At 41.5% G+C, this 24,273-nt stretch overlaps 1 protein-coding gene across 6 annotated transcripts; it reads left to right on the plus strand.

The window, feature by feature from the left end:
* Positions 1–350: 350 nt before the first annotated feature.
* On the plus strand, positions 351–23,912 carry golga4 (golgin A4). Of its 6 annotated transcripts, none has more exons than XM_069144941.1 (25): positions 351–570; positions 1,781–1,861; positions 3,395–3,496; positions 6,813–6,881; positions 6,986–7,312; positions 7,434–7,481; positions 7,595–7,651; positions 7,756–7,854; positions 8,560–8,689; positions 8,841–9,031; positions 10,357–10,440; positions 10,799–10,946; positions 11,036–11,214; positions 11,482–11,580; positions 11,692–11,847; positions 12,981–16,705; positions 16,867–16,988; positions 17,324–17,454; positions 18,026–18,112; positions 19,556–19,576; positions 19,762–19,830; positions 20,192–20,267; positions 22,038–22,135; positions 23,032–23,118; positions 23,219–23,912. In XM_069144941.1, the coding sequence occupies exons 1-25, from the start codon at positions 493–495 to the stop codon at positions 23,231–23,233; spliced, it is 6,279 nt and encodes a 2,092-aa protein (XP_069001042.1). In that variant the 5' UTR covers positions 351–492; the 3' UTR covers positions 23,234–23,912. The 6 variants fall into 6 exon arrangements, with proteins under 6 accessions (XP_069001042.1, XP_069001044.1, XP_069001043.1 ...); XM_069144943.1 differs by having other exon boundaries at positions 17,324–17,391; XM_069144942.1 differs by having other exon boundaries at positions 1,784–1,861.
* The last annotated feature ends 361 nt before the right edge of the window (positions 23,913–24,273 follow it).

Consider the following 24,273-nt stretch of genomic DNA (forward strand, 5'->3'; position numbering starts at 1 on the left):
ACAATATCTTGCTGTACACACAGCATTAAAAACTCTTTTCAGCCAGACATATCCACGCAGCTTCCTTTAAAAGCAAGTGATAAAGCCACAGCGTAATTGCAACCACATTGAAACTAACGTTTATGTGACCAAAAAATATTTTTCACGTCACTCTATGATTTCAAGCATCTTCATCTTCTTCTCCAAAGTTGATAAAAAATAAACAATAGTTCAACCAGCTGAGGCTTTTCTTTCAGAGAAATCACCGCAGTGCAGTTCTTGGTCTGAAGGTGGCGCTGCAGCGGAATCAACCCTTTAACTCTGACGCTTCGGCTTTTCTCCACGTTGGCCGCACATGCGCAGAGCGCTCTGCCACCTGCTGGAAACCAGGAAAGCGAGCGAGGAAAAGTCTGTCCCCGAGGACTGGATGTCGGGCTGAACCGAAGCGAAATACCTCTCTGCTGGACGGCAGACGTCTTCTCGCCAAGTTGTTAGCCGCGTCGGCGCGAGAAGATGTTCAAAAAACTGAAGCAGAAGATAAACGAGGAGCAGTCGCCGCAGACGAATGCGCAGTCACCTCCGCAGGCCCAGGTCGGTTGTTGTGGTGCTCGGGAGCTAACGAGCTAAGCTAACAGCTGTTTACACAGCTGACCCGCTAGTCCAGAAAGACAGAGATCGCGTCGTAGCATGGTGTTAAAAAAAAATGATGCTCTAGTAACATCTCAATGAAATAACTTTTTTTTTTAAAGTGTAAACTTGTCTTCACTTAGTTTGTCAGCTGCCTCTTTGCTTTCTTGCAAACGTTAGCAGGATGCTAAGTCCTGTAGTTAGCTTCCCAACTGAGCCTGTCAGCTGCTGCTGCTTGAAGAGGTGCGTTCAAGACCTTCAACTGGAAAATCTCGTTGAACCGGGTAGAAAAAAAAACAAGATCAGCCAGCCATGAACTCTGTTGTAGTTAAAGTACCAATCAGAAATCTTATGATTGACACTGACAACATGGGCCTGTCGGTGTCTCCTGGTTTGGTTTGAATGAATATCAGCTGGTTTCTTTATGTCACTTCCAAGACCTACTAGTGCTAAAAACTAAAAATTACATAACATTAGTTTTTTTGGGACACAGCTTACATCCAGCGTATCTTCAGCTCCGTAGCTTGTCCTTCTTTATTACTGCATCATTTCAGTTGTTGTGTTATATCTTGAACTATTTGTCTGCAGTTTAAACAAAGAGGTTATTGACTTTTTGTTAACCCTTTGGTTTTGCTTTAGAGTACTCACCTTAGTATCACCGATGGACCTGTCACGCAGGATATGTGACAACTAGTTTGGAAACCGATCTTTGTTTGAGAGGCGACTTACAGTCACTCAGGGGTGATGTGTGAAATTGAAGCGTGTGTGAATGGTGCACTGTAAAGCTGTAACCTTTATGAATAAGTTTTCCAACTTTCAATCACTTGTCTGCGATTTCTCGGTTCACCTGAAACTGGAGAGAGCGCACGTCGAATTTTGTGTCACATTTTTTTGGGGGGGGGATCAGAAAGACTTGTCAGGGAGCCAAATCCTGCGAGTAGAGGCGGTGGGGGACGACAATTGTGTTGTTGAGGGTGAGAAGAAACCTGCGCGTTCCCAAAGTGCCGTGAGCAAGCGTGTTGTCATGTTGGAGAACTGAAGTCGCATACAGCAATATTATAAGTTGTCTAGTAAATTACTCTGTCAGGTAACCAAAAGAATCTCTTACAATCTCATCAGAAAAAGAGAGAAGTTCTGACTTTTTATTTATTTATTTATTTTTTTTTAATTTTAGCAGATGGGCAGTGGAGACCGGCGCAGCAGCCAAACACCTCCATTTCATCAGGATGGCAGTCCGTCTCCCAGTGACAGAGAGGTGAGCATGGTGTCAACCTGTGATCGATAGACCATATATTTATACATGTGATTATGTAAATGATTTTATGTCTACTTTTGCTCAAACTCCTGCCTGCAGAGATGTCATATTCTCTCCCCAGCTTATATTCTAATTTTCAATTAAAAGTAATGTTTTTGTCAGTCCTAAACAATCTGTCATGTGTTTTGTTACACTTAATGCTCCCTCAGTAACAGCAGTGCTTTTTTGATGGCTGTGCCAACGAAAGGGATTTATAACCGAGTAGTGCTGTCAATTTTCAAAGAGTGCATGCTGTATGATAAGTGTTATTATGCTATTATTATTATACATTATTCTCTGGACTCACAAACGTATTGAAATATATTGTAGTTTGGGATTTTTTTTATAATGTCCTGAGAACAAATGGGCCACATTAACATTGTGATGATTAATGTTCAATCAGCACTTTGATCTCATTATATAAAGCTGTGATATATTAACTTTTCTCTTAGTTTCCCTGCATGTCTTATCACACAGGACAATGGAGTCAAAATTTTGAAGTGTTGAAAAGTTCAAGGCATTTTAATGTTCATCTTTAAGATTTGGCCAACTGTTGCGTGGCGTCCTTTTGTTTAATGACTGAAATATCAGCGTGTAAAATCACTGTATTTTATTTTGATAGCTCATCCAGAGACCCAACACAAATTGTTTTCCATTATTATCCTGAAACTAGTCACACAGGAGAGATTCTCATTTATTGGAAGGACATTCAAATGGTGGAGCGCGGACCATATTTCAGCATGGGTATGAATAATTGATGCATTTCCCTCTCAGTGTTTTTCTGTCTCCAGTGGATATGGGCAAATGTTTGCAGGACTTCTTTGATTCTTTAGAAAGAGGGAGACAGGCAGTGAGGTACTGACCACGACTGTTAAATTATGCAATTTATGGTTAATACATCTGTTTTAGAGATTATACGTGGATGTTTAGTTGTTTGATGTTCAAAATTATCCTAATCACTCATTCCTGACAAGTTTTCTACACTTCAGTGACAGAGCTCCTGTTAGTCAGGTTTCTATACTCTACTTCCTCCTTCATCCTTTGGAAGCGCAGATGTGTTGTAACACAAGCTCATGCGCCCTCCACTTAGAAGCTTCTCGTGGCATCGCAGCATCTTTTTTCACCTCACAAATCGTTAACACTTTGACACCTCTGAAAGTGTACATTTGTTTATTGGAGGCAGATTTCGCCTTATTTGAACAATCATAATCTAAGACTACAAATAGAGATGTCAAACTGTTATTCATGACATTAATGTTGATTGAGTGTTTCACTTTTCCACCTTTCTTATTTTTCTTCCAATTCATGTAGTGTCTGTCCCTCTGTCTCGCTCTCTATTCTCTCTTTTTCTCTCCATCCATCTCTCTCGGCCAGTCTGCTGGCTGGACACTCCCTTCAGCGCTGTTTCACGCTCATGGTGTTGTTTTTCTCATTGCTCTCTGTGTTCCTCTCCTTTCCCCACCTCTCGTCCCGATACCGCACTGACGGGGTCAGATACTGGCCGGGATGATAGCAGAGCCCGCTTTTCTCTCTGAGTATACTATCTTTGCTCTGGACCATTCAAAACAACCCAAAACGGCCCAGGTAGCCAGTGTGGTGAGTTTGTCCTCACTTCCTGCCTCTTCCTCCTCATCTTTCTCCTCCTCCTCCTCTTCCTCTTGACCCGTTCCATCCTCCCGTCTTCCGTGCCTTTGGGGATTCGGTAGAGGACTGTGGCCCAAGTAGGGACAGCCTGTTCCCTGCTCTCTGTCTCCTGTTTGCTTTGGATTTAGAAACAAGAAGGCATCTCATATGTAGCCTAACCCTGCATCTAATGGGAGTTGTGGTTTACCTTGTGGGATAGAAGCTTCTGTGCTTTCTGCCCTGTGTTGGTTTACTGCCCTACCTTTCAGTTCTTATTCAAAGAAGTCAATATTACCCCTTTGTCTTTAGATAACTTTAGTTGCTTGCCTTTTAGACCCTTAACACCCTGTTATGTTGCCTGATGGCCTTTTCCCTTCTCCCCACCAGTCTGTTTATTTGAAGAGTTTTAATATATGAGCGGGCTTTTTAAGTAGCTGAAAAGTTGAATTGTATTAAACTCTTCCAAGTAAACAGACCAGAATATTTTTGTAGATGGCCTTGTGGAGCTCAGAAATTTGAGGATGTTTGTTTATTTGTGGAAGCAGCAAAAAGACTGGACATAAATAACATTTGAAACAACCAAATATTCATTGTTTGTGTTACAAAAAACACATTTCCTCTGGAAATTAAGCATTAGATTCTCCACAGGAAAGGATCCGTTTTTAATTTATATAGATACATTATTAATGCATACATTAATTGTTCAACGTCATATAGCTGTTTATATGTTTAGGATATGTTTGATGTAACATGTAATGTACTAATATGTGTATTTTATATCAACAAACATTAACATTATTTGTATAAAATGTAAACTTATTTTCGTTGGGTAACCTTTGCGTTTACTATTGACAGTACGGACATACTTGTAAAGTGAGTATATCAACATTTTAGAGTAAATGCACTTCAAGACGGTTAAACTTGTAAACATGGACAGATTCTCAAAGTGGTCTCCACTCTGTCCAAATCTGGAAACATTGGCTTTGTGTTGAGTGTGTACGGGGTAAAGAGCTTTTAGGAAGACCTCTGTGATGGTCGGGGTACTAAACATTGTTTAGTTGTGTCTAACTCTGATCATTTTAAATGTCATTATGGTCTAATAACCAGCAGAGTTGTTGTCATTTACCAGGATTTATGTTGAATTTGTCAGATGACATCGTGATTCTAAAAAAAACATTTAATCACTGCAGCACAGCAGCTTCAGAATGACTGCTGGTTAATATGTGCTTTTCATATACGAGTTATTGGACAATAAAACAAAAATATATGCAAATGAGAATATCGTTAGTATATCTTGGCTGGACTAAAATACAAACAGCAGAGGAGACTGCACAGAAGTGTAACGGGCTGTGACTCAGCAGAGGATCCGGCTGTGTGTGTTGTCTCAGTGGGGGGTGGTGTGGCATTCAAGCTGAGAAAGGAACTTTCTGTCATCTCTCAACTTTTTCATCATACATAATCAGACATCATAGCACAGCTGTCGCCATTAATCTGTATTCATGTTGATTCTATCGGACAGCGTCCCGACCATGAAATAATGATTTGGTTTGAAGACCTGTCTGCACTGCTCCATCAGATGTTGGCTGTGATGCCAAGTTTGCAGTTTTAAAAGAGGACAAAGAAGCCTTCATCTCTGATCCCTCTCTATTACGTATCGGCTAAATATATTTGACAAAGCTGCACTATACTTAGCAGGTTCGCCTTGGACCTTTTCCTCTTCCATTTATATAACTTGTACTTTGTGCTCTGTACAATAGAGGTCATACAAAGTAATACTATGTAGAGTTCAGTAAATTCTTGCTCCACAGTCTGCAGAAGTTTGATGTGCTGCAGATACAACAGGAGTCATTATCATCTCTCGGGATTAACCACAAATAAATTCATCACAGTGTCTTTATCATGTTCCAACAACATCATGTTGTCTCATAATGTTGAATCCCATAAATATCCCATTAAACAATATCATTGAATTTGTTTTTTTGTTTTTTTACTTTTCATTTTGGATCCACAAACTTGTGTTAGCTCCGGTGTTTATCTATTGATCCAAAGCTTCTTTCAATTAACCTTTATGTCTCTATAAATTCTGTATTTGCTGGTTCTTTGTCAAGCTAGTGGAGGTTAATATTGTGAGTCCCAGGATTTTTGGATTCAGACCTATTTTTGGTTTCTCATTTGTCCCTATGAGAATTTGGATGTGCAGTGTTTGCAGGACAGAAATAGAGGCACTCAAGTTGCTTACTGTCGGTGTGCTGTTTCTCATTAGTTATCCATGAGTCACTGTCCAATTTCTAACATCAATGAAAACAAACAGACAAAAGTGGAAAACATCTCAATGTAATAACAATCTGGGTCAAGTAGTGCCTCTGTGATTTTGACCTTTTTACCCTTAAAGGTATCCTGTGGAGTTTTCCTGTAACAAACAAAAATTATGTTTTGTTGCTCACCAAGACACATTTTGTGTATCCTTGAGGTCTGATCGTGAAACATTTGCAAAGCAGATTTTTCTTTTAAAGATTGAGACCTGCATAGTTCACCTCTTTGTTTACTTTTTGACAATTCACATAAATCTATATCCATTGTATCACAGACTTGGCCTTTTGTTTGAGTCAACATTTGTCTTAATATTTCAGACTATTTAGCTTTCTAGAAGTAACAGTAACACTTCACAGTAAAATTAGCGTGTACCTAATGCTCGTATAGCGCTCGTAAAACTCAGACCCAGGAGTGACTACTGTCCCGTGAAGAAGAAACAGGAAATGATAAGGAAACAGAAAGAAATACATGTTGAATGTTTTGCCCAGTAATCCAGAGGAAGGAGTAGCTCGGAGCTGAACAAGGGAGAAGATTCACTCACTCTGATCCTGCTTCTAACAAGTCAACTAAACCAACTAGGCTGCTAAACGTTCACTTACTTCAACTATGCCTTTGTACTCTTGTAACACAGCTGCACACAACACTGCCAAGCATCTTTAATTCAAATACCAGCTCTCCGACTCGACTTTAACTGTCTGTTTGTTCCGACCTGTTCTGGCTGTTCTGTAGAGTTTCGTCTTAACCCCTTTTTTGTTTGTTGTACAGTAGAGATGCCTTCTTTTATGTATTTAACCCCTCTGTTTTTTCCAAGTTGCATGAGGGTACCCATTGCCCCTGCATTGCTCCCAGCAATACTAATATTGCTCCCTCCAGAGTAATCAGGGAGAGCCACGCTGGGTGTGGATGACTAACTGGCCCAGGACAAGTTCACTGGCACCGCTTTTCTTTCTCTCCATAACGTCTTTTCTTTCTGCAGAGTGCTTCTAAAGGACCCCCAAGGTCTCCCAGAGGTAGCATCAATGGGGATGGAGGTGTTTCTCCTCATGTACGTTTATCTCATAATCTTCTCCTACCTCCTGGTTGGTCTTCAAGTTGATGGTATGATACTGTTGCACCTTGATTGTGTAATTTATTTATGCTCCCAATCAGAGAGAGGAGCCGCAGTCATTTGCCCAGAAACTACAGCTGAGAGTTCCCTCAATGGAGTCGCTGATTCGTGGTGGTGCCAGCCGGGCAGAAAATCTGTTCCGCTCCCCATCTAAAGAAAACTTGGTCCGAAGCCCATCGCGTGACTCCCTAACACCTTTGGGAGAAAACGAGTCCCCAGGTGCCCCCACATACGATCCGCCCTCAGATATTGAGAGTGAGGCTGAGGAGCCACCAGGAAATGCAGAGTCTCTTTCTAAAGAGCAGTTGTTACACCGGCTGCTTCGGGTGGAGAGGAGTCTGGGGAAGTACAGAGGGAAGTACTCCGAGGTGAGACACAGAGCCACAGAGAAGAAAATGTTTGGTTTGTCACCCTGTTTAGTGTCTAGCATGTAGCCATACATGCATAGCACTATTCCTCATAAAGTACATCCATTTATTTGTCATGCAGCTGGTTACTACATACCGAACAGTGCAACGAGATAAAGAAAAAACGCAGGTAATTTCTACCAAACAACAATGTTGGCAATTATTTTATTTCTGTCATGATTGTTGTCCCTGCTTTATCGTCACAATCTGAATTGATCTGATGCTCATTTTTGTTCCCCCCAGGTCATCCTCAGTCAGAGTCAAGACAAAGCTCTCCGCAGGATAGGGGAGCTGCGGGAGGTGTGACTATATATTATGAATGTTGTTGTCTTTCTAGGTCAATATCTGTCTGATTTCCTTTATTGAAGTTGTACATATTAGTCAACATATCAAATGATCTGTAGGAGCTTCAAATGGACCAGCAGGCCAAGAAACACCTACAGGATGAGTTTGATGCTGCGCTGGAGGAGAAAGACCAGATGATCACTGTCCTCCAAACACAGGTGAGTGTGCTGGTATTTGGATCATAGTGTGGACATTTGTTCATGGAGTTGGGATAAAACTACATCGAGAGCTTTTAGGGTTATCAAGGAAGCTAAATATAACTTCATCTCGTGCAGAACATCAGTGTTTACCTATACTGTCTCAGAAAAATGTTTAAACTGCTAATCATAATCACAATTTTTTATTTTTATGACGTGAGCTTGGTACTCACTGTAATCATGCACTCGTAAACATAGCTGATGTACTTTAAATGAACATGGCATTAATAAGCATATAGACAATAAAGTTTTCCATCCAGTTTGTAAAACAAAACAGTACGCTTCTCCTGCACTGAAATTGAGTACAGTGCTTTGATTAAAAAAAAAAAAAAAGTCTCACTATTTTCTCTAAACAAAGGACAATCAGTGAGATTCCAGAGTTTAAAAACAGCAAAAGAATCACCTTTGTTTGCAAATAAGGATTTGACAACTGTAATACATTTAATTTTATACACCAGTTTTTTTTGAAGTAGCACTGCTCAAATTCCACTTAAAAACAATTTTACTGCAATACTAAAGGAGCATGGTTACTAAAAACATAAAGAATTAAGACGTACAGTTTATTCTGATATTGAAATGTACACAATGTGCATGCAGGGAATAATGCCAGATATGGAAAGTAAATCTGTCACCAACCTAAGTAATCACAATTATTTTTTCTATCAGGTTGGTCTATTGAAGAAAAGAGTTAAAGGGGTCTCTGATGGTTCGCTGCCATCTGGACGAGACGTCCCTCAGTCCGAGGTCGCTGAAGATCCTTCTAAGGAGCAAGGACCAGAGCCTGAAGTCACTGAGGGTAAGCATAAGTTTTATCTTTATCTTTTACATACATTTATATCTATATTTACATGTGATTAGGATCAAACTCCAAAAGTCATCATGCAGGTACTGTGTGTGAAGTGTCTGTAATGTTACTTTTTAATCAGTGTAGTGTATTTTCTGGACAGGAGAGGGCAACAGTGATCCGACCAAACTTCTGGAGGCTCTGCAGAAGAGAGTGAAGAGGCAGGAAAACCTGCTGCAGAAGTGCAAAGAAGTGATGCGGACACACAAGGAGCGGAGCATCCAGCTGGGCAGTGAGAATGAAACTCTTCAGGAGCAGCTGCACGAGAGGCTGCAGGAGCTGGAGAAGATGAAGGTGGCTAACCTGTATTTATCAGTAATGATAGTGGAGTGAGACCACGGTCGTACTGTAATATCAGGACATTTTTCAGTCAAACTAATTTATAAATTTCAGCGAATATATTCTTACGCACATTATCCCTTTATTGGTAACGTATCCTTAAAAGTAGAAAGTACTCGGATATTTCAAAATTATTTCCTGGAGACAGGCACTTAGTAGAACTTGGATGTGCCAGTAAACTATAATTATGAAGAGGTTTGATTAAAATGGGGCTGAGAGACTGCAATCACTGAGCAGTGTGTTTACGGTCATTAATGTTGTGTTGCAAAATGTCTGCCAGAGTTTTTATGGTCCACTGATAATGTGACTCCATTATCTCTGTGACACAGCGGATTGCTGTGGTTCGCAGAGTCCGAACATCCAAATTCTCTGGCTGCGCTCCAGAGCGAGGGTTCATGTCATGTCAGCGTGACATGACTGAACCATTGTTTTCTTTGATTTCAAAACATTTTGCCTCAGTGGTATGATCGGCTTGTGTGGCTTGTCCATAGCCGCTGTGATGCTTTGCTGCTTGTGATAACAGATGTTTGTTGTTACAGAGACACTGATAATACACAGCGTGTCTGTGACTGTATGTTGATTAACTTGCTTTCATTTATTCTCATAATTTCTGTGTTGAATTGGCAGTCTGTATGGGAATCGAGGATGTACTGTGTCAGTAAAAGGAGCGGTTAACAGGCGTTTCGGCCTCCTATATGGCGTGAAGGCATCCCGGAACTGTGCTCATCCTCTCAGACAAATATCCCATGAAAACACACCATGTGCATATGATTCCAAACCTTCCGTTTTAGGATTTTTGTAATCTTTTTTGTTTGCTGTTTAGCTGACAGATGATAAAATCAGTTGTTTTGTTTATTCGCTGTAAAATCGGACATTTCGAAATTTCAGATTTTCGAAAATCAAAACAATTTTAATCATAATGTCGCCTTCTGCACACATAGATCAAACGACTTGGGAAATATTGTCGGCCCGGTATTTTCTGTTTAGTAACATCTGGTTGAATTGCGGTGGCACAGAGACATAGCTACTACATGCCCCTGCTGCGAGACTGGGCTGTAATTTGGGTCGAGTTGTTGGTTTAGCTGGGCTTGTGTACACTCTTTGGTTATTTTGCTTGTAGGTGAAGCATCCTGGGTGGTGCAGAAAACATGTCATTTGGAAGTTATCTGACTAAAGCATGTACAACGTATGAGTCAGGAAATCAGAAATGTAATGTAGGATTAATTGGACATATGTAACATTTTTAATTTGCAATTCTGTCAAATGTTTTATGTTGAAAGGAGCTGCACACAACAGAAAAGACGAAGTTGATAACTCAGCTGCGGGATGCCAAGAACCTCATTGAACAGCTGGAGCAGGATAAGGTGAGTGATCAGTCTTTTAGACTTTAGTCACATGTTTGAGGTTTCTGCGGATTCAGTTTTTTTTGTGGGTTTTTTTTTACTCTGCTGCTGAGAAAAGATGTCAGGCACCTTGAAGTCCCATATTGTTTCTTTTAAACTTTGACCCCAGTTCTGCAGGATGATAACAGCCCTGGAGATCTCTTTGACTTTTAAGTGCTTTCAGCATTCCTCACAAACACTGAGTGGCACAGGGCTTCAATTAGGGTGTAAAACACAGAGATAGCGCTCATCAAATCAACATCAATTTCACTGCGAATCCATTTGCTTTGACTCTACAGTTAAAAGGTACATTTATCTGATATGGGTCACTGTTTTTCAGGGAATGGTCATTGCCGAGACCAAACGACAGATGCACGAGACACTGGAAATGAAAGAAGAGGAGATTGCACAGCTACGCTCGAGGCTCCAGCAGGCCACTGCTCAGAGAGAAGAATTACAGGAACAGAAAGAAAAGGCTGAGAAGTCAGGTGAGTGTAATTCACTGCTGAAAGTGTACAGAAAAAAAAGTATTTTCTGGATATATTAATGACGTGGCATCATTTCATTTTTCATAAAGCTTTTGAAGAACTTGAAAGGGCTCTGGTTGTCACTCAGAGGGCAGAGGAGGCCCGCAAACAGCTGCAGGTTCAGCTGGAGGAGCAAGTGAAAGAAGTTGAAAGAGCCGGTGAGGAAGAGAGGAAGAGCCTGCAGCAGGAGCTCACACGAGTCAAACAGGAGGTTGTCACCATCATGAAGGTCAGGAAATAACGTCTGCTAAACACTCATGCACTTATTGTTTATTTTGAAGAAGTCATTAGTACATTAGTGTATTTGGACTTCATCTATGACTTCATTATTTTGTTTGTGTCTCTCTGAAAATGTCATGTTATAGTCACTAACAGGTGTTAAGCACAAACATGGACTTAAACAGTTCCTCTATTGTTATAGAGGGCAGTGCAAAGGAAATTTATTTTGATTCTTCTTTTTTCAATTGTTTTCTTTATAAATTATTAATATTATTAGAAATCATCAGAGGAAACGGTAGCCCGTTTGGAAAAGCTCCACAGTGAAGCTATGGCAGCTAAAGAAAAGGAGATGGGTGACAGAATCAACAAAGCTGTGGTAGGTGCCAAATATTTCACTTCATTTGATTTTGCAACGTAAAGAAGTTAATCAGACAAAAGGAAAGAAAGTCATTTAAAATTTTGATATTTGAATGGTTGTGCCGTTTAGGAGCAATGCAAAGAGGAGAGTGCAACTTTAGCCAAGGAGCGAGAACAACAGGCCTCTCTGGCTCTGGAGGATGCAGAGTTGCAGAAGACAGCTGTCAGGGCAGAGGCTGAAAACAAGGTTAAAGAGATCCAGCTGGAGCTGGAAACTGCAAAAACTGTGAGTTTTTGTTTAAAAAAAAATGTTACTTGGTCATATTTTTTACACACACACACACACACACACACACACACACACACACACACACACACACACACACAGGTAAAGTAAAGAAGATCTTTAGAATTAAATATCACTAAATTGACAAATTGTATTAAGTAATTTCACAAATAGACTCAGAAACAAGATTTGTAATTGTGTCCTATTTTTTTTTTACAAACCTAAACTTCCATAAACCCTTGAAACTTTCCACATTTTGTGATAACTGTAATGTCTCTGCACACGCTTACTGACTTACGGCCGGGCTAGCCAGCAAAAATGGGCAAAAAAATTCCATAATAGCTTTTCAGCATGTTGTAATTTAAGTGGTTTGAGAGATCACTCGACTTCTGCACCTCCTTAACTCATATTCAGACTTTAGAAAATCTAGCACGCAACAGTAACTTTTAGCCAATCGTGGATCATTTCAGAAAGGGGGAGTTCCTATTGGCCATTGTACAAAGAAGCATGCATATCCTCTCAGATACTGAGCCTGGTTCAATGGTGGAAAATCTTGGAGAAAAGGTAGCAACCTCTAGCAACACCTCAAGTTTTGGCAGCAACTGACTACACTGCAAAGCAAACCAATAAATAAGAAAGAGTGCCTTATCAAAAAGATAGCCTGAAAGGGAGTCTGACAATAAATGCAATTAGGGGTGTACTAGGAAGGAAATTCAGCCCTGGTCTAATCCACTGGGACCGGACGGCCGACAGCACACTCATGTGCACCCTGGAAGACAGACACTCAGGATTTATAGATTTGTGATGGTTTATGGGCCGACTGATGCTGCAGCTGTAATTTGTCCCGGTGTACCCGATAGCCAGAACCCCGCTGAACGCAATAAAACAAAGGTCAGTAATGGGGAAGCGAGATAAAGATAACATGAAGCTCATGCGCGTACTCGTTTGGCGGGAGGGGCGTAGCACAGAGAGGAGAGGGGAAAGAGCTGGAGAATAATTTTCTGTCTTTTCCAGCACTGCCTACCTCAGCTTTAATTATCAACAATGTGTTTTTATAGCTGTTTCTGATTTCTGTTAATTAACTGTAGCCACTTTGTAGAATAGTCTAACCGCCTCCATGTATGTGATTGCAGAGGATATTGGAGATGGAGAGCTCTGTGGACAGGATCTCACAAGATGAATCGGGTTTCTCCGAGCAAATCTCTGCATTAGAGGAAAAGCACCGGGAGCAGCTGGAAAAGCACAAGGCCACCGTAACCCAGCAGCAAAATGCTGCTTTTGAGGAGCTCAAGGAAAAACATAGAGTTGAAATAGAGACCCTTCTGAAAGATAAAGAGCTGCAGCTCCAAGCACATGTTGAAGACATGAACCAGAAAATTTTAGCAAAACTGGATGCAAAGCAGGCAGAGTTCGAGGCACTTTCTGCTGAACTTTCAGAGATTTTGAAGAGTAAACAGCTCCTGGAGGAGAAGATGGTGGCAGCTGAAGGTGCTCATAGATTAGCTCAACAGGAACACAAGAAAATGGTTCAAGATCAGGTGTCAAAGCACAATGTAGAGCTCACAAATATCAAACAACAGCATGGCGGTCTGGAGAAAACTCTGAAGGAGGAACTTAATGCACTGAAAATAGTTGTTAGGGAAAAGGAAAAAGAAATTAAACAACACATCCTAAGACAAAAAACACTTCAAGAGGAATCACATTCCACTGCACAAGACTTAGAAGCCAAGGTCAAGAAACTGGAGGAGCTGCAGCAGAGTTTATCACAATCCCAGCTCGAACATGAAAGCCTAAAGGAATCTCATGCACAGTTAAGTAACCTCTCAGAGGATCTTGATCAGTGTAAGAGGGAGTTGACAGATTTGGAGCATCAGTTGGAAGTAGCAAAGAATGATTGCCATCAAAAAGAGAAGTCGCTTCAAGAAATAGACCGTCAGTTACAAGAGACCAAAAAGGAGCTCACAGAGAAGGACAAGTCATTTAGTGCAGAACTGAACACTAAGCTGGGAGAACAGACTCGTCTCAAGAAACAGCTGGACGATGAAAAAACTGCCCATGAAAAGAAGTTGAAAAACACTACAACCGAGATGGAAGCTAGGCTGAAATCACAGGAGACAAAAATGGAAAAATTCAAACAGAAGGCCAAAGAAATGCAGGAGAACTTCAAGAAAAAGCTTCAGCAGAGTGAAGAGAACATGAAGAAGGAGATTGCAAAGAAGGAGACGCAGCTTCAACAGAAGGAGCAACTGGTTCAAGAGAAAATTGTGGAGATGTCTCAAAAAAGTTCCCACGGTCTCAGCAGTGCAGTGTCAGAGCTGCAGGCCAACCATAAGGAAGAACTAGAAAAGCTACATGCCACCCATAAACATGAGATTGAGGAGCTGGAGCATCGCTGGCAGGAGAGGGTGGGACAGCAGGAGGAAGAATTAGCGGAGAAACATTCAGTCATACTGCAGGAAAGGGGTCAGGAAATGGAGGAAGTATCTCAGCAGCTCAGCAGAAGCAGAGCGGAGAACGAGCAGGTATTGTGTGAAATAAAGGATTTAAAGGAGGAGCTGGCGATTCGAGAAACCACCGTGCAGAAGCTGCAAGAAGAGCTCAACGAAGCAGCAGTTAAGCTTGAGAGTTTGTCTCAGGGTGAAGCATTGTTAAAAGAGCAAATGGATTCAGCAGAGAGGAACCTCAACCAGGCTCTGAATGAGAGAAACGCCTTACAAGACAAGCTCAACACAACAGAGGAAGAGAGCAGAGAGAAATTAAAGACTTTGTCAGATAAGCTGAATGAAACGGAAAAACAGCTTGAAGCCCTGAAAGGCTCCAGGTGTAAGGAAAGTGAAGACTTGCAGAGTAAATTTGAGGAAACGTCCATTCAGCTACAAGCCAAGGAAGCAGAGTTCCAGCAACAGTTAATTCAGATCATCAACCAAATGGACCGTTACTGTAAGGAGGTTCAGTCTAAAGTGGAGTGTGGATCTAACGAAGTCCAACAAAGAGTGGAGTGTCGGCTGAAAGAGCTGAAAGACAGACTGCTCCGTAGTCAGGAGAAGGTAGGGACTCTCCAAAACATGATCCTTACTAAAGTATATAGAATTTGCACTTTAGAGGAGAATCTCCGCCAGCAGACGGAGAAGAATACACATCTATGCATTTCATTAGAACAGATGTCTGCTCAGGTAAATGCTCATACGGAGCATATCCACGCCTTAACCCACGAGAGGGAGAATCACTCTCAGTCCGCCACGGAACAAGTTCAGAAAATCGAGGAGCTGAGTGAAGCAAACGGAATCATATTAGAAAGTATGAAAACAAACGAGCTGCACATCATGAACTTGGAAAGCATCATTAGTGGCTTGAAAAATGAGCTCGCAAGTAGCATAAAAGAGAAGGAGGAAGCCATAAATCTGCTGAACCAGCAGTATAAAGAGGAGAGACAACAGGCTGCTGCTCAGATGGAGGAGACCATTGAGAGATTGAAGCAGGAGAGAAAGTCTGCTTCAGAGCTCAGGAACAGCCTGTCTGAGTATGAGAGCAAGGCAGAGACAAAGTTCACCCAGAATGATAACATTATTACATCTCTGCAGACCCGACTTGAAGAGCTGGAGCGAGAACTCTCCGAAAAGAACGAGGCGCTGCAAAGGCTGACAGCAAGTATTGACAATCAGTTCATCAGCAAGTCTGAGATGGACCAAGTGTTGAGTGAGAAGGAGCAGAAAGTCAGTGGACTGACCTCGGAGCTCGAGAGCTGCGTCGGTCGACTCGGTGAGCTTCAGGAGCAGTTAGCCTTGAAGGCAAAGGAGTGTGAACAGCTCGCGTCTGACCTCAAACAGCAACACAACATCAAGGAGAACGAGAAGAGGCAGTTGGTAGAGCAGCTGCAGCAGACCCAGATGCAGTGTACTCAGAATGGGAATTTGGAGCAAGAGATGGTAGAAAAACTGCACTCCCTGGAGGAAGACAACCAGAAGTGTAAACACAAGCTTGAGAGTCAAAGGGAGGAATTTGAAAGGATGAAAGATGAGCTCATCAAGAGCAAAGATGAGAGTCTGAAGGCAACTGAAGAGAGGTTATCTGCAGAGAGCGCTCGGAAAGCATCAGAGCTGAAGAAGAAAGCTGAGCAGAAAATCACACAGATTAAAAAACATCTAACGTCACAGCTAGAGGAGAAGGAGCAGATGATTAAGGCTCTTCAGAGTAGCCTGGAGGAAACCAAGGGCAATGAAACCTCTGGCAGGAAACACGTAGACACATTACAAGAGAAAACAAAAGAGCTTGAGGACGCTCTCGTCAAGCTGAAGGAAGAGCAGGAGAAACAAGTTGAACAGATTCTAAATAATGAGAGGCTCGAGAGAGAAAGCTGTTTAGAAGAATTAAAAATCATGTATGAAGACAAGCTGATTGCACTTGAGAGAGATGCAACGCAACAAGAGCTCAAAGAAACTGAAGCAATGCTGCACGAAATGAAAACAAAGCTAAAAGAAGCAGAGGAGCAGAATGGAAACCTTCTAGCAGAGATAGATCGGCTGAAAGAAGAAATATGTGAGAAGGAAGCTCAGCTCGATCAACATCAGGCAACTTTGAAGCTAAATCCATCTGATCCTGAGGCGGAGGTGAAGGCGGAGTGTAGCAGCGTGCAGCAAACCAAGAGTGTGATGGAAAACCACCCTCCCGTGCAGGAAGGGGATGATGGTTCTCTGCAGTCTCTCAAGGACAAACTGAGTCAGGTGAAAAACGAGAAGGAGAGAATCCACAAGGACTTCACCAGGCTTCAGAAAGACATGCGATTACTGAGGAAGGAGCACGAACAAGACCTCGAGTACATGAAGAAGGAGTTGTTGGAGGAGAATGAGAAAAAGCTGAAGTAAGTTCATAATGCCATGTTAATACTCAACAAACTATAATAAAACATTTAAATCCTACATCTATAGATATGTAGAGGCTGCAATGGTTATGTTTGTATGCAAATGTGCTCGTGGTGTCAACACTGACTCGAAACATTTCCTTTGCTCTCTGTTTGAATAGACTGGAGTTAGAAGATGTGGAAATGAAGCACAACTCTGGTTTGAAGCAGTTATTGAGGGAGTTCAACACACAAATGGCTTTGAAAGAGAGGGAGCTGGATTCAGCAGTGAAGGAGACCATTGGTGAGACGAAAGAAAATTCTCCATTTGTCAATTAAAGTGAAAACTAACGAGCCTTGGAAATAAGCGATTGTAACTGTCTGTTTTGTTGGGGTTAAATCCCTTCAGTACACTACATGTTTTAGGCGTCCAAATAACGGCCTCGCGGTAGACAATGAAAATAATAGGATTGACGTGTTTCAATAAAATGTAAAGATTATTGCACAGGAAAAAGTGTATCTGAATCTGCACGTTTTCTCGCTTCCTCATGTTTAAATAATTTCATGTTCTAGATAAGATGTGAGTGAGCAGTTTAGAATATACGCTAACTCTGGCTTCTTGCCTTTTCATCGACACAGCAAAGGCCCAGAGCGTTGAAGCAGAGCTCCTCAGCAGCCACCACGAGGAAGCCAGTGAGCTGATGAAGGTGATTTCCCAGAAGGAGGATGATTTGCACAGAACTGTTCAGAAATATGAACACGTTATACAGGTAACTCTGTCAAAACTGTCTGCGTGGAGTGCTGCTCGGGTTTGCTAATGGCTGTAGGGTTACACCGCTTTTCTAACAAAAGCTTTAAAACATTTTTCCTAAGATGAAACCACGTTGAATGGGTTTACTCTGGACAGGAGATGAGCCCCACCCACCTTAACGCTCCACTTGTTAGCATCTACCTTCTCTTAGTCTAAAGTAGACAAACTCAGGTGCCGCCTTTCATAATCGAACTATTCCCAACTATTAATGGTGTAAAAGCGGATATATATGGTGGATGTTAAAGGGCGTTTTCACATCAGAAAGTCCTCGTTGGGACGTTGTATACAATTGATCGGGTTAGTTTTGGTTTCACTTTGCAATTGTTTGAGCAGATTTTAGGATGTCCTGTTGCCGTCACCTACGTGACCTACATCTCTGTGCTTAACAAATTGATTGGTTTGTAGACAGGCGGGCGGAGGTTTGAAAACAAAGGCGGTGACTTGACCGACATACTTGAGTTGTGATGCTGAGATGACGCATAGGAAATGATTCAGCTATACTTTCTTTTTTTTTCTTTTGTTTGTCTCAGAGTCGTGAGGAGGAGATGGGAGAACGAGTGTGGCAAGTTCAGAAACAACTGGAGCAGTTGCAAGCAAGAAGCCATGACACCTCTGAGGTACAAACATTTCTGACCCTCTGTTGCATATCGACCAGGTCATCAAACATCTGTGATCTCTCTCACAGCGGGTTGATGTATGTGGGACATTTTTACATTTACACAGATGTAGAAATTCAGACCTAAAGCTATTACAGTTCATTATATGAGACTGGAGGTTTAGATTAGATTTATATAGTGATTCTGTTGGAGTCATAAGTCACTTCACTCTGACTGCATGAAATAACAATGGCTATGTGAAATCACTCTTTTTCAGCTCCCTTCGGGGAAAAGGCTGCAGTCTGATGGAAGCATTACTAGCTTTGAGTGACAGCCTAATCCAGATGCATTTTTGTTTCCTTACCAACAGACAGCACAAACCTTTTCAGATACACTATTGGAAAGTTCACGTTCAGGTTAACAGACTTAACAGTTATCTGTCATCTTGCTTCATAATTGAAGGATTCCGTCTCAAAGCTCAGGGTTAATTTGCTGACATACTTTGCTCTGATCAGTCTCTCACTCCAGTCGTGTGGCGGCTCTCCAAAGCTCGCCGGATGCTGTGAAGCTCATTTGATTCACTCAGGAATGTTCTCCTCAGAAAACGGAGATCGTGAGGCAGCAGCCAGCCCCGATTCCTGTTCTCAATTATCATCACATGAGGTGATTCTGGGCCTTAGATTTATACCACAGCTATTCTCACATGCAAGATGTGCTGACTGGAAAGGGGCCAGATCGGACAAAAGTTCTCCAAGGAGACATTTTATCCAGGTGCTGAGATACCATGAGACCCCTGTAGTGATTCTTCTACCTTCACACACATATCTGCATGCACACAAACATAAAGAATTATGCTGCTCTCCCTGCTGCATATTTCCCAGGTGAGGTAATAACTTTATGGGTGGATTGTATGGCTTCATGCTCAGGGAGGCCTTTCCTTACTACGGGCCTCACAAACTATTCTTCAGACAGACGGTGGGAGACTGCGTGTCTCTATGGAGGCAGCAGATCCACAATGTTTTCAGAAGTCTACTTTTGTCTGTGCAGCATTATAATCAAAACAATTTAATAGTTTGATAATAATTAATTGAGGGCTAAGGCAGGTTATATTCTATATTTTTGTTATAGTCAAAAAAGGCCCATAAAAAAGACCAACTGTGTTAGTCCATCTCTCACTTTCTTACTTCTTACTTCTTCTTACTGCTAAATCATTTCTTGTGGCAGCTGGGATCTGTAGTTTTAGAACATGTAACTCAAACAGGACTAAATCAAAGCAGCAGCTTTGTGCTCAATCAAAATCAGCTTTTCTGTCCAAGCGTGTAAACACGTATAAGGATTCCTTCAAAGTCTTCACCACATATATTAAAAAAAAAAAAGTCTGCACAGACATGAAGGCATACAACCACTAGGCCGTAATTATTCTGGTCTAACATGGGATCTTCTCTCTCTCGTTTGTGGACACAGATGACCGCAGAAGAGCTACAGGTATGTAGTTTGGTTCCACTGCTTGTTTCACCGTTTCTGGTATTCAGGCAGTTAAATTACCACAATAAAACAATAGTTTGATTAAAAAAAAAAGGAAAAAAACAACAACTTAATGTTGTCACATAATGTTTGTACATCCTGTTTGTTACTTGTGGACATTCATCCTCTGTCCCTCTGTACGTCAGGCTCAGCTCGCTGAGAAGACGACGTTACTGAGCGAAGCTCGGCTGAAGGAGCAGGGGTCCGTGGAAAGAGTGAGTGTCGCACCCTGTGTGTGCTCTTCAGGGGAGATGACTGAACAGCAAATCCATGGCAGTGTATTCCCAGGATTCTGTGGCCTCCAGCAAGAGCAGCTACTGCTCTCCTGCTGCATCGACTTAATTACAGAGCACATCTGTTTACATTTGCTTTAACCCTGTAAACAATCAGAGCAACACCTCCCACAGCTTTCTCACACACATCGTCATTCTCAAAAACATCCCCTGAGGATGACCAACAAAATGCTGACTGTCCCAATTAGCAAATAAACTAATGCATACAATTAACACACTGGGGTCGACGAGGTTGTGTTGTTTTTAAATAATCTGTGTGCGCTTGTGTGTTTCCCTGCGCTAGATTCACGCTCTTGAGGACAAGATTAAATGTTTCCAGCGAAACACTGTGGTAACTCACCTCGGGAGCACGTTCAAAGGTAACGTTAACACCATGAATCACTTAGTTCTGCTTCTTGATCCAATTTCCTTCTAAAACGGCACAAGAAAAATGACCTGCATAACGCTCGAACACAGCTACATACACTCTCAGTATAAGATGGCTCCCCTAACCTTTTTATTGGAATAGGGATATTTAACACACGCTTATATAAAGTGTTAACATTTGAAAGTTATAGAGACCAGCTGCTCTGTAAGATCTCGGCATCAGTATTTTGACACACCATCAGTAATCTGCCTAATCTGCCACTGCGCACATCGCTTCATGGATCAGAGATGGGACAGGAGAGAGTGGTGTGTGTTGGTGTGTGCTGTCTGGTTTTGCCGTGTTTTTCAGTCCATTTTGGCCAGCTAGGCATGATTTTGGGCTCGCTGGTTAAGATAAAAACTGCGGTTATAATTAGGGTATGGTTAAGGTTAGAGAAGCGTGGGGTTACCCATATAACGGTTGAGGTTAAAGTTGAGGTAAACCTCGAGGGTCTGACAGTAAGTCCATGCAGTATCCTCGAGTATATCATCACCCAAACATGGTGCCTCTATGTGAGAGTGTTTAGAGAGGTTGAATAAAGCCTCTTTGACCGTCCCTGCTGGTGTAATAAAGAGAGTCTGCTGTCAGAAGGGGGGCGGTGAAGAAGCCATCCTTGGATTTAATGGGTTTTGCAGACTGTTCAGGACCCTGCAGAACACAGACTTCTTGATTCCTCTATATCCAGTGCACATAATATATCCAACCTAATAACCTACCATGTCCTGTATTTCCTAAGAACTAAAGTGGTCTTTGGTGAAACTGTCTACCACTCAGGGATGGCTCTGTTGAGCCCAGTTAAACCACCCAGAGCTGTGGTTTCAGGACGAGAGCTGATCGGAAGGCTGTTGATGTCTGGTTTTGTGTCTGTGGCCGTGTGATTGGTGGGATGTTGGGCTCAGTTGGGGCAACATGGGGTCAGGGGGACATAGGTTACGGGATTTATTGGTGACCCATTACTCCACGCCAGAGATCAAAGAGTTGTTTGTACTCCTCTATCACCGTTTCTTCTACTCTAAATCGCTCGGTCTCTCTCGACACATGCCCGGGCGTTTGGTGATGTTTGAATGATTATTTTAGATAAGAGGGAAGCAACTGTGTGTTGTTCCACATCAAAGACCCGATGGGGATATTTCAGTAGCAGAGGCTGTTGCCTAAAGTGTTGCCAGCCCTGTCCAAGTTGTAATACTGTCTTTCCCGTTCATAGATTCTAGAGGGATAATGTGTTGCAGCTTTAAGACGTTCATTCTTCCACTCTGGAAGTATTAAAGTGCTCATGTTGAGTCTCGCCATGCTTTCCTCTACTTCTAGTTGACTAGATTCGAACCCATACCTGTGCAGAGGATGGCTCTGTATAACACAAACATGATGCTGTGGCTTAGTTTTTTTTTAGCTGGAGTATTCAACAGTGACAGACATTGTTGTATTTTAAAACTAGAGAAGAAAAATAAACCCTGTACATACACGTTTTGAAAAGTGTATCCTGATTTAGATCTCAAAACAATGTTTTAAGTTTTTTTTTTTTCATTTCCTGTATTTAATCAGGTAGTCTCTTGAGTTATATTATCTGTTTTACCAGAGACGATGGCCAAAACAGCTGCACAGAGTAGTTAACATGTAGTCACATTAAGGTATTCACATGTAACACATTAATAGGACTATTTAAAACGCTCTCATCCTTTACGAAAGATTATTTGAATGTTGCTGTTTTTGCTTGTTGTTACAGATCCTGTATTCCTCCCCCCCGATGCATTCTCAGAACCCACTGAGATGGAGTACCTGAGGAAGGTGCTGTTTGAATACATGATGGGACGGGAAACCAAAGTATGTTTCCATATCCTTCTATTTATATACTCAAAAAAACACAGTGATTGTTTGTGTAATTCATCTTTGAAATTAGTGTTTCATATTAAAAACAAAAAGTTAGTTGCCTGTTAAAACATCAACAGGCACATTAATGCTCTCTCCATGACAGTCTGATAGGTTGTTTCGAATATTGTCAGTAAAGTAAACCAAACAATTCCAAACCGCATAAAATAAGTAGCTGATAATATTGGAGTCAGTCTGTCCCGTCCTTTTTTTTTTTTTTTTGAGCTGATGACCTCGTTGTGCTGCACCAAAATGTTAGACCATTTGGGACGCAGTATAAAAGTCATGTTGTGTCCAGTCTGGTTTGCTCTAATTAACAGTGATCTCCATAATTAACAGTGCTGTTGACAAGGTCCTAAAGTCAGCGGGATTTTCCCAGCTGCTCAGCAGACAGTTAGCCTTTATGGCAACATGGCAGACCTCCCCTGTGCGGAGGATGTCCCCCAGGCTGCCTGCGAGCACATGCATGATGCAGAGTTGCCATTTAAAGACATGCTGGCCTTGTTTAGCGTTCGTGGAGCGGTTAGGTTTCCTACACAGCAGCCCTGTTTCTGATTATCCGGCATGTTTATGGGGGAAATGCCTGCTCCCTGGCAGATAGGCCTTGAGTTGAATATGCAGATAATGTTCTTTTTTTTGCTCTTGTTGGGCTTTAATTGTCTCAGAACAAGCTTGATTTGATTGTATGATGGTGTGAAAGGTCAGATGTTGGCAAATCTTTTGTGAAAGGGATATTGAATATTTGTACTAATAATATACAGTACTTCGATGACATCAGTTACCACGGTGAAATTCGGGGCCTCCTTTTGAAAAATCGTCACGGTATTTTGTTTTATCCTCGTCATCTGCAGACAATGGCCAAAGTGATTACCTCCATGCTCAAGTTTCCTCCAGACCAAGCGCAAAAGGTTTTGGACAAAGAAGACTCAAAAGCAACTGTAAGTATATATTTCCTTTCTGAGGATATTACCAGGTGATCACATCTTCATTGATAACTCCATCAATATTTGAACTCATTTTTAATAATTCCCTCCACAGCCTTGGCTACGATGAGTGTTTGAATGATTCGGATAATTTTGGATGAAAATCTGCTGCTGCTACTGCTGCTGAAGGGGAAGACTGCCATGGACTTTATCAAGCCCTTTTCTCTGAATTTATTGTGTGTGTGTGTGTGTGTGTGTGTGTGTGTGTGTGTGTGTGTGTGTGTGTGTGTGTGTGTGTGTGTGTGTGTGTGTGTGTTGTGTGTGTGATGCAGTATGTATGAATACACCTGAAGGTATGAGGGAATTTGACAGAAACAGTAATCTTCCATAAACCCTGTTTCACTTTGAAATTAAGTTTGTTCATTTATAAATTTTAGATGAAGACAAAGGGTTTCTCTTTATTTTAGAATGTGTTTATGAAGATTGGCTTGTGCAATAAATGATATCATTATCACATATTGACGGTGACGATCAGTTGATTTATAGGTTTCTGTGTTTTGCTGTTGTCTGAATCGCTTCCTCTGTAAAACTGTAAACGACCCTTTAACTGTGCACTTGCACCACATTAAGACACTGGCCTCTGGACCTTGTTTGTTTCACACCGCTTTTCTATGCTTTATATTTTGTCACTGACAGAAACCCCAAAACATGAAACTGTAAATTGTATTAGGATAATTAAAACTGTATTATAGAGCATATATGACTTGCTATACATTTTCAGACTAACAAATTAAATCTTATTTACAGAACCTCTTTTGTCACTTCTTTATCCTTGTCACCACATAGTGTTGCACTTGTTAAACCCACTATCTTATGTCATTACCTGGTTTTACATCGTTGAGGCTGTAACGAAGGACAAACTATTATAAGATTGGGTTGGAAAAAGACGTAGAATGCAGACATCACAACAAATCGTGGGTCTAAAGATATTCAGTGACCTTCGTTTGACTTTTATTTCTTCCCTCTACAACAAAAATGCAAAATGCAACACGGGTGAATTTATCACCACCTCATTTACTGAGGGTCAGAATAATCTTCTTCAAGTGTGTGGACATTTAGGAATTTTATGCTTAAATCACAATTTTATAGGGGGATGAAAATACAGACATA

This window comes from Embiotoca jacksoni, unplaced genomic scaffold, assembly GCF_022577435.1.
Source record: "Embiotoca jacksoni isolate LCO1_2020_lvr unplaced genomic scaffold, fEmbJac1.0.p SCAF_12, whole genome shotgun sequence".
Classification (NCBI taxonomy): Eukaryota; Metazoa; Chordata; class Actinopteri; family Embiotocidae; genus Embiotoca; species Embiotoca jacksoni.